The following is a 10,994-nucleotide window of genomic DNA, read 5'->3' as shown; positions in this document are numbered from 1 at the left end:
CTGTCCTACATACTCCAGTACTGTAGGTGGCGGTATACACCACGAGTCGGTGTTGGGAGGACCCAAATGGAAATTAAATGTTGTTGTAGCTCATATTAATTGAAATTATTCAGAGAAATATTGCTGATGGAGATGGTTGTTGGTAGGAAAGATCTCCTGTAGAGAACTGTTTTAGAGAATTTGAAGAAGCCCCCGACTAAAGACATTGTTTTTCTAATACAGCCTCATGCAGAGGATGGTCAGGGTTGCCCCATAATTTTCTTGATTTTAAATCCTTCTTTCCATCATCATATCCAAAAGAGATGATATTTGTCATTCTAACAGAAATTCATTATGATTCCTGTTTTATTTAATTTTTAAATCACATCTCCAAAATTTTAAGGAAAAAATTGCAGCCTGTTTTAAAACTGCTTGGTGTACTTTGAGAACCGCTTAAACATTAGTGCCAAGATTTACTGTCATGATTGTCACAATTTACTAAAAAGCCTGATTTATTTACCAAACGTCTTATTATCTTAATTAGACTCAAAAATGTGGGTTGAATCTGCAACACCTGGTGTTGCTGATGATGGTGGTGATGACTTTAAGCAGCTCTCAGGAGGAGGGGCTCTCTCAGTCTTCTCTGGCTGTCTGTCTTGGAGCTGTGTGGATATTTTTCCTCCTAATAATCATGAAGGTTTTGTGTATCCTTGCTGTGCTTTTCCTAATCTCTACCAAACATAACAGTTTTGAGCTTTCTCATCCCAAACCGGCCTGTCGTTACCCTCCGTCTCAGTGGTGTCGGTCTCTGGAGATCGCCATAGAATGCAAGGTGAGGGCGTTGGCTGTGTTTAATTTGTAAGCTGAGATATTTCAAAGCAAAATGTTCAGAGGATCAAAAATGACTAACAAAGATGTTTAATGTTAAAATGCAAAGTGTATTTAAATGCAAGGTTTCTGTAATTACCTGGTGGGGAGGTAAGTTAAGTTTTCTGCAGACTTTTTCAATACTATGTTCTTACTGTGTACATATTTCTTAAGTCTGTTTGGGGTTTTATTTTATTTCTGTAAGCCCTGAAGGTTTGTTTGTAGTGCTCTTTGAGTCCTCTGGTCTAACTTCAAATGAAAGTCATGCTTCAGAAATTAGGAACCAGTGGCTCTTCATGTGACTAAGCAGAGCAGCTCTGGGTCAAACAACCCAAACTTGGTCAAAGGAAATGCCTCTGTTTGTACTCCTGGTTTTCCTTTGTTTCTAGGTGCAGAAGCAATGCATGGAGCTCGGTGCCATTAAGCCAAACCAGACGGTTCCTCGTGTCGCCCTCACGCTGTACTATGAGAGCCTGTGTCCAGACTGCAGACGCTTCATCACCAAGCAGCTGTTCCCCACCTGGACAATGCTGCAGGACATCATGTCCCTCACTCTGGTTCCTTATGGGAACGCCAAGGTACAAATCATACAATATTTAGGGTAATGGACTACCAGGGGCATGTTTAAAACATCTCAACTGTTTCAATGAAATTCTTCTTCAGGAAGTTTCATCTGTAAACGGTCCCTTCAGCTGTCAACATGGAGAACATGAATGCAGAGGAAACATGATTCAGGTTTGGGAAAAACAAACTCCTGCACTTAACTGGTTTAACATTTATGCACAGACTTCCTTCATCCATCTCCCTCCTCCTTCAGGCCTGCATCATCCATTTGACTGGAACCTCACTGGCATTTCAGGTCATCTACTGCATGGAGTCTGCCGCAAATGTCCTGAATGCTGCAGAGCCAGTGAGTGTTTAACTACTTGCGTTTCGTGTCTGATAGCGTGATGCTAACCGTTCCTCTTTTAAAGTGTCTGCAGCTGTACGCTCCCTCCGTATCCTGGACCACTGTTGATGCATGTGTCACCGGACGTCTGGGTTACAAGCTGATGCACGGTTACGCCGTCATGACCAGGGCTCTGAACCCAGCTCACACGCACGTTCCTTGGGTCACGATTGATGGGGTAAAACATGGCTAGTGAAACTGTTGCTGTGTCCAGACTCTTGACTAGTTCTGTGACTTTGCTGAAGGTTGGTTTTATATTTATAAATGTCTTTAATCATCATGTTGCAGGAGTACACAGAAGAGACTGAAGCAAAGACCACATCCTCATTGTTTCGTCTGGTCTGTGATCGCTACAAGGTGAGAACTATCTAGGTTTTTCTTTCCCCACTGAAAGTAAAATGTAATGTGGTGGTATAACTGTTTTAATAACCCACAGGGAGTGAAGCCTCCAGTCTGCACCGGCGCCCCGGTTAAACTGAGCAGAAGTGGCTGCTTGGCAGAATGAATTCACTCTAACGTGTCTGAATGACTAAAGGATAATAAAAAATATCAATGGACTTTGTTTCTGTTTTGGTGGCTGGCAAAATGACACCCCCAGACTTTTTGTTGCATCACAAACTTCAGGCTGATGTAAATCTGTAACTGACCAGTAGCTTGACCAGAATACATGATTGGAGCCAAACAATAAGTGATTAATTTAAACTCCAATCCAACAAATTACCTAACCAGAGGCAAAGTTTGACTGGGCTGCAGCTATTGGCTCTAATCCAAAAGAACAAGTTTAGCAAATGGTAAGAAATCCAGTCTGCTGCATGGGGAACATGGCATTTGGTGCTCTTGTTGGCCTGCTTGTCTAAAAAGCCCAAGTGGTAGCATAACTGGTGTTTAAAGTGCAACTTTAAGAAGGTTGTCACCATTTAGCAAAACTATACAGCCTGAATTAAAGTGGAGTAGTTGAAGCGGTGTAATGGGAGAAATCCAAACTGGTTCAAGAAATTATTGTTCAAATGATCTGAGCTTTAGCTAGTCCAGGGTCCATAGTCCCAAAAGATTCCCGAGATTAAAAGATTCCCGAGATTAAAAGTAGCTCCCAGTAGTTGGGGAAAGTCTTAAGAGCTTCTAATGTGACACAATAGGCCTTTTTGGTGGGCCTCAAGTGTCTTAAGCTGGGATAGATGTTGGAAACCGTTCTGTTTAATGGACAATCATATTGCATTCGATTTTCCATAGCTGATCCACTGTATTGCTAATTTCAGCAGAATACTGGGAGTGTTTCATGACTCATCCTGTCAAAACTAGCTCCCATTTTAAAAAAGTAAAATCTACCAGGCAGTATTGTGTTAAGTGTAATTTGTATGAGAATAGATTGTGATCACACTTAGTGGCAGTATTGCTGTTTGCCAGACTTTTTGAAGTCTTTTTGAAGGATCTTAAAAAGCTAATAAAATTCTTCACTCTAGAAACCAGATTAACTCCATTTTTCTCTTAAGGGAAGAACTCCAGTCTGAAAGAAACTAAAGACAAAGTTTATAAATTTCCATTTAATTTATTGGCATTTTCACATAAAACACCCTGAACTCCCAAGAATCTTTTGGCTTCAAAAGCAAAATAAAAATTTGACAAAAACAAACATTGGAGTGGCAGACGAGTACATACAAGTAAAGCATACTTGTTTTTAGGCTCTGGAACATAAAATCAGTCATTGTCTTACAGTACTTGTTGACACATTTAAAGAATAAATATATCTTTAGACATTTGCACGACACTGAAACCGAGAGAGACTGCATTAACAAGAATGAAGGCAGTATCAGCATTATTAAATGAAAGCAGAAACTCTCCTGCCAACTAACACACTTAACACTAAGTGGCGCTGTTGTCTGTCCTGTGCTGAGCCACGGTGCTGAGTTCAACAAGCTGACGCCACAGACTGGAGGATGCGGGTCTAAAAACACAAGTTTTAAAGAATCCATGATGAAAATGCCACCATTGCATCTTTTTTCAAAAGCTTTTCTGCAATAAGAAGGAAAATACTTGAAGCTCAGTGAGTTTTTGTTTTACAAAGACTAAATGAATGGTAGAAATGTCCTTCACATTATTGTAAAATTTTCAATGAAAAGATGAAAGATCATGAAACTTAAGGATGCATTATTAAAAATTGCTGATAGAAAAGTTTTTAAATGTGTTTTTCAAAAGCTCATTTCCGTCATTGGTATGAAGGATCTCGTTCTTTTGGTCCATATCCCATGAGCTTAGATGATGCAATGTAGACGGATCAGAGTTTCTCTTTTTGGGACCTTTTACTCTTTGGAAACCAAAACGTTTAACAACAAAGTAAAAAAAATAAATCAACAATTTGAAGTATTTTGGAAAGGTCCACAAAATGCCACGAGATCTTTATTGTGTTTTCAGCATGTCAATCAAAATGCAAAAGGTAAGAAATTATTATAAGATGGCATTTTCATCATGTGAAGGGTATTCATTTAGACTTTAGAAATTAAAACATAATTTTTGTCAGGAATCCTAAATGGTAGGTTAACAGCTAAAAAAAACAATATTTTCTAGTTGAAATCTGATTTCTTTAGGGGTGAAAAACAAACAGTTTGAAGGTCAGCATCCAACGAAACAAAAAACAGCACAATGGTCCTTTAACACGAGGCTCAAACCTATCACACGTAAGGCCGATCGATAAAGCTTACTACCTAAAAAAAAAAAGAAATACTGTTAAGACTATTGTTTCCTACAACTGCGTAACCAGGAAGTAAATTATCTTTTGTAGTGCTCGCTAACTGCCTGGTTTCTCTACGCGCTCTAGACTCCAAACTTACTTGGTATAGAAAGAGATGAAAGTCATGAAACTACAAACATTCTCAGCTATCGGGGTTAGCAAAGGGCTGCTCTCTACGCTGCACAGAAACCTATGAAAACGCCTGCTTTAAACACTGTTAACATGTTTCATTTGTAAAAACTAACACTTATAAAGTTAATGACTTTGATACAATCATCAGTTTAAAATCTCTAGTGTAAAAATGTACAGCTTCGTAGGCTGGCAGGTGTTTTGTGTGTTTTCAACACTTGTGGCACGCTTTTCTTCCGGGTCGAGCAGGTTGACGCTCCTAACCTGACGGGACACAACCTGCTTTGTTTGAGCGCCAGCCAATGTGCGACAACAGTTCCTTAAGAGTTGGGACGCTGTGTAAAACGCAAAAAGTGTCTGAAATATATAAGATAAACAGGTGCATCTCAGCAAATTAAACTAAGGTATTGTGTTGATTCATTACATACAGGGAGACATATCACAAGTGATTATTGCAGGTAATTTCAAGTTTGTCTCTACCCCAGTTTTTCCTTCCACTGAACTTTCCGTGTTTGAATACAAGTGGCTTAATCTTCTTATGAGTTTTTCTTGTGATTTTGTATGACATACCAAAACATTTCTGTATTAAATATATATATATATTTTTGTCTTATGTGACATCCCACAGTTCAAAATAGGTCAATTTTGGTTTGCCATCCATCCATCCATCCATCCATCCATCCATCCATCCATCCATCCATCCATCCATCCATCCATCCATCCATCCATCCATCCATCCATCCANCATCCATCCATCCATCCATCCATCCATCCATCCATCCATCCATCCATCCATCCATCCATCCATCCATCCATCCATTTTCTTTACACCCTTGTCCTCAGTGGGTTCAGGAGGGGTCCTGGTGCCTCTCCAGCTAACGTTCTGGGCGAGAGGTGGGGTCACCCTGGACAGGTTGCCAGGTCGCAGTTGTTATTAACTAGTAGTTATGATTAACTAACCTAAGACAAATAAATGCCAGGAATATTACACTCACTGTGTAATGAATCCATAAAAGTTTTCACTTTCAAAAATTACCATAATGATTGCTGAGATGCACCTGGATTCACAAAAAACTGTAAACATAAAAGTGAAAATTAAGAAATCAAAAAAACCTCTAGAGGAAAAAAAAAGAAATATGGTGGCATCTCAAAAAAGGACATAATAAAGAAAAGATTGCAGAGGCAAGAGGTTTAAACACTAAGCTGCTGGAGGAGCATTTTGCAGCTGCTAAGATTTGTTGTCAGTAGTTCAGGAATAAAATTGGGTATAAAAAGAAAAAAGGTGGAAAAATTTCAGACTGGGAAGATGGAACATCATATCATTCATCAAATAATTAAAAGATTAAAAACTGTCCTCTGGCTTCAAAATAGAAATTAAAAAAATGTTTATAAATTTAAAGGGGAGGTTCACTCCATTGTGAGTAAAATATGGGTTTTTACACAAAGTCCCAACCTTCTTGAACTTTTGTCTCAGCTCTGCAGCAGCCCCTGTTGGAACAGGAAAGCATTCTTCTTCTGTTGTTCCTGACATCTTCATTTGTAATGTGAGAAAAGATAAAATGCTCAAAGTCAGACAGCAAACTTTAACCTGTAACCTGTGGCTGATGTTTGAGATGTGGTTTGGTTTGGTTTGTTTTTTTCCACTCCTTTATTTCCTTTACGTTAATAAACAAGATTACTTTCCTGCTTTGGTTCAACATGAATCCAAAAGTGAGCACCAACTTTATTTTTCAAATTTTGGTGCCAACGTATTGTTGCATTTGGATAATCTGAATTATATGAATATTTAATATTTAAATCCCATCCGTTCAATCGATTCTCTGTCAGAAAAATCCTCATCGCCTTACTTGACCTTAGCATCCGTCAGGTAGAGCAGTGTTTTTTTAAAATTTAAACATTCCTAAAATCATGCAGCGTTTGGAGTTTGAAGATGGGATCAGGAATGGCGTCACGTCCGAGTTCAATGCATTTCAATAACATCCAGCATTATTACTGAAAAACAGATTTAACTGTGGATCGTAAGGAGAATCTCCACCAACCAGGGTTTGCTTACTTGTAGTTTTTTTTATAGTTTCTTCTTGTTTGTTTCAGAAATTATTATAATTTCAAAGCCAAAGCCCGTCAGATTCTCAAATAATGAAAACAGAACAAAACTAATTTGCTTCTAATTTCTGTAATTTGTTATTCATGGTTTCACACCTGCATGGCAGTTATGTTAAAACCAATTAAAAACTTTCAAAATAAAAGTCTAACAAAGGTACACTAATAGAGGAGCAACAAACGACGTCTGTGCAATAATTAAAGAAATGTACAGTTTTCTCTATACGGAGTGCTGTAAAAGACAATAATTACGTCTGTTGATTCATAGTTTTTGTTCATCATATTGAAATTAGATACATCTACTTAACCAAAAACAAAAAGTGAAGAGTTACACAAAACGTGAAATAAAAGTATATTAACATTTCATTTAAAAAGAGAACAAAAAGTATGTGGCTGTATAAATACTGCTCCAATATTTCTCCTTATCTGTTAGTGCTTGACACACAGGCTTAGTGTAACGTTTTGGTTTTTATGACAATTTTAAAAAAGCCACATTGGTGATAAATAATAGACTAAATACATAATAGATTAATTTGAAAATGTATTAACTTTACCATAAATCCTTTGCAGGTGTAAAACTCATGACAAGCTACTTACATGTTCTTTTTCGTGTCTTTTTCAGTTGTTTCGACAGCTAGAGCTCTTAAATAATAAAAATAATAAACAGAAAACCACAAGAAGTTCATAAGTTGGTGCAGATTTTCCTTTTTTTAACGCAATAGTGAACCAACAGTTGTTGCTGGTTAACTGAGGTTTTGATTTCTTTAGTGGTATTTTTATGAATAAAGAAAACTACCATTACCAAACCAAACACACTTCATTCAACTTCAGAAGCACAGAGTGGACAGAGTGTGAGCTTCACCAACTCAACCACAACCAAAGATCAGCCTTTAAACCGTTACGTCGCTTTACACAGGGCTGCTACACGTCTCCAGTTTTATATGCTACCTACATTTCTGCAGGTATTTTTAACATATCCTGGGAATTTTAATACAAAACTCTTGTCTAAATGCGTTTTATTGTCCTTTTTTTTTCCACATTTCAAGAAACTTCTTGAAAGAAACATCTTTTTCACTTGTGGAGTGGAAAGAGGCCAGTGTGAAGCTTTTTGCATCTAGACAAACTGAGAGCAAATTCTACAATTTAATATTTATATTCCTTCAGTCCTGATGATTAAACAAAAAAAAAAGAACACATTTTCTTATTTTTGAATTTGAACGCTTTTATAAATGTCTGCTGTGCTTGTTTTATTTTCTGTTGAGGAGCAAAAACACTTAAAAATTCTGTAACATTTCTGGTTTAAATATCTAATAAATTACTTTGAAGGTAGAATTAATCTTTCAGAGATGCTGAGTGCGTAATATAAGTCATTTAAAGCTGCAGCAGGAAGTTCTGAGAAAAACTCACTAAGTTTATTTTTCTGCAAAGTTAGGTTGTTTCTCTGCCATAAGCACAGCTGCAGCACACCAGCAACCTTGAGCCTGTTTGTGCTAAATTGTACTATATGCATGAGCATGACTGACAGCGCTAAGACCCTCCTCCTGGTTCTGATTGGTTGTTTCTGAAGGGAAATTGTGCTTTTCTGGAAGGGGCAGTCAGAGCTAATTTCACAAATTGTGTCATTTTCTACTGTCAGGACATTTTTAACAACTTTGCATAAACTGTATTTTTATAAGATTTATCTATAACTGCCATGTTTCTGCTGGAACATTTTTGAGTTTTTTTTTCTCGAAGCATAAATGAAAACTAACTTGATTCCTGGAAAAATGTAGACAAAACGCACCTAAAATACATGGCTGCCTGATGCATTTACAGAAAAAAAATGGTGAGTGTTCCTAATTTTGATGCATTTAACAAAGAGGAAAAACATTTTTTTGCACTATTTAATCTTCCAATTAAGGGAGAACTACCCATTTATAACCTCTTGGAGACTTAAAGGTGCATTTTGTTCCAAATTCAATTTTCCTTTTCAAAGTTTATCTTAAAATTTATTTATTTCAAGCCTGTGTAGGAACCCTGTGTATCTCGATGTAAGGAGACCCACAGTTTTCTCTGTATGAACTCAGATTTATAGCAAATTGTACTTTCTTTTAATAGTGAGAAAGTTTACACGATCGCTTTAATTTTTGTTAAAACAACAGAAACCTTCAACTTGTAGCTTTAGAAGCTGCTGGAGAGCCGGGATCGTTCATGCTCGTCCATAAGATGTTAAGTTTGTGGCCTGCTCTGCCTTCTGAGAGCTGTAGTCCAATGTCCTGTACAGTTTGTTTTTGTGTGTGTGATCAGTAGGCCTACAGTGGGTGAAGCCCTTTGTGTGACTAAATACGAGAGCAGAACGGTAAAGACGGTAAAGTGCTACTGCGGACTGGAGGCACCCTGATTAAAAAATGCTTTTCTTAAGCACAAAAACACACATGAGACCAGCAAACATACAATGAGGAACGGTACAGAAATTAAAACATAAACAATTTAAAATATACGGTAAAAAATAGAATAAAGCTCGAACTAAGTATACATTGGTGTCTTTTCAACAGGTGAGACTAGGGTTCAGTCTAAAGTGTTCGGTTCCTGTGGTGCTACAAGCTGGTTTGAGTATCTGATTGCTTCATCTGCCAAATTCTCTATTAAAGGGATTTAAATAAATGTAAAGACACACATTTGGGACAACGTCTCATTTCTCAATGAGACAAACAGGAAAGACGGTTTGGGTTTGGGTTGGGGGTTCAGTACACCTGTGCTACATTAGGTTTATGCTTCACTTCATACCCTGAGGTTAGGTCCGTCGATTTTCTCGTCTACATCCCGTATTTGGTTAACTGACTCATTTCACACGCCATTCTTAAAGAAATAAATCATACTCACCTATCCCAACTTAATTATCCTAAATACTAAATTAAAACGATGGTGCAAAATCATTTCCAAAACCCTGTCACACCACTGTAGTCCTCATTCGCCGCTCATGGTCGGATGTCACAGTTATTTTGGAGGAAGACGTTTCCTTTTAGGTTTTGTTACCTTTTGTGTGAGTACAAGCCTTAATTCCACTCTTCCCAGTTCAAATGCAGCAATTATTCATCAGCTGAAGCTGCAGGAAACCAGAAAGGCCTATCAGGCACTCGGACAGAGGATAAAACATTTCATCTTGCTGGAAAAGAAAGAAAAACACAGAGGCGAGTTGCTCCTCTGCTCTCCAGAGAAGGTGTCTCCAGTGTAAAGGGACTGTGGTGATTTTACAGACATTATTGGCGAAGGCTCGCCCTGCCGACGGCGCCGGCCTCCGGCGCTCATGTCTCTGCGGCAGGGCGGCTCCTGCTGGTCATTACGTTCCCATCCGCAGGCAGGCCACGCCGTCACCCTCCTGGCTCAGCTCTCTGTTCCTGTCCGAAGCCTCCGGCCCCGGGGAGTCCAGCGTCCTGTGAGGGTGGGGGCTCCGCACCGACATAGAGGCCAGACTCAGGGTCCGAGACGGGTGAGGGGAGGGAGGGCGGTACCTGCTGCTGCCGCCGCCGCGGGGGTCTGGAGACAGGGACGGCGAGGACGAATCGTGTCTCCGATCTCCACTGGTCAGAGACTCCTCCTCCAAGGGGCTCTCAAGGTCAGACTCCGCCTCCTCTTCGTCCTCCTCCTCCTCTTCCAAGGTGAGTTCAAACTGGAATTTGTCTCCTCCCGATGAAGGGAAGGCTCCTCCTGACCCTGGAGTGCCAGCTGCGGGTCCCACCTCAGCGTGAGGCTCGTCCGGGCTCGTCGGCGAGGGGCTGCGGGGGATCATGCTCTGGTACCACTCCCTGTTGTCTTCAAGCGTGTCCAGAATGTCCTGGGCGTCGGGGTGCACCAGGTCGGCCCAGGTCTCCCACAGCGGGTGGACGATGTAGTCAATGAACCCCACCTGGGTGGGAAAATACAAAAACACTGAAGAGAAACCAGAACCAACTGATAAAGCTTGTGAAGGCTGCAGAGGAAAACCAATGACTAAAGCTACGTTCACATTGCAGCCTAAAGTGACCAATTTCCCATTTTTTGCCAAATTGGATTTTTTGTTGTGGCCATTCACACTTAAAAAAATATGCAACCTGAATGTGATCTCCAGTGTGAAGAGCGACGTGAAAGTGTCCTGCATGCGCAGTAGAGGGCGCAATAACGTCACACACAGAGAGTGCTCAGGGTTTTATCAACCGCCATAAAAAGAAGAAGTGCTCAGTGTTTGCTGAAGTAAACATGGATGCTAACGTTGGGCCATAGCTTACG

At 39.6% G+C, this 10,994-nt stretch overlaps 1 protein-coding gene and 1 pseudogene across 9 annotated transcripts in view; one reads left to right on the top strand and one right to left on the bottom strand.

The window, feature by feature from the left end:
• The first annotated feature begins 531 nt into the window (after nt 1–531).
• Nucleotides 532–2,353, top strand: LOC103463321 (gamma-interferon-inducible lysosomal thiol reductase-like; annotated as a pseudogene).
• A 3,063-nt stretch (nt 2,354–5,416) lies between these two features.
• The window catches only part of pde4cb (phosphodiesterase 4C, cAMP-specific b), a 118,745-nt gene continuing 113,167 nt past the window's right edge, over nt 5,417–10,994 (bottom strand). For all 9 annotated transcript variants that reach the window (XM_008406597.2, XM_008406599.2, XM_008406601.2 and 6 more), the window contains one exon: nt 5,417–10,635. In XM_008406597.2, coding sequence (XP_008404819.1) covers nt 10,069–10,635 — 567 coding nt within the window. In that variant the 3' untranslated portion in view covers nt 5,417–10,068. The remainder of the gene's footprint in view (nt 10,636–10,994) is intronic.

Source organism: Poecilia reticulata, linkage group LG4, assembly GCF_000633615.1.
Source record: "Poecilia reticulata strain Guanapo linkage group LG4, Guppy_female_1.0+MT, whole genome shotgun sequence".
In the NCBI taxonomy this organism is placed as follows: domain Eukaryota; kingdom Metazoa; phylum Chordata; class Actinopteri; order Cyprinodontiformes; family Poeciliidae; genus Poecilia; species Poecilia reticulata.
The sequence above is the reverse complement of the archived record's forward strand: the minus strand, read 5'-3'. Positions and strand labels throughout refer to the sequence as shown.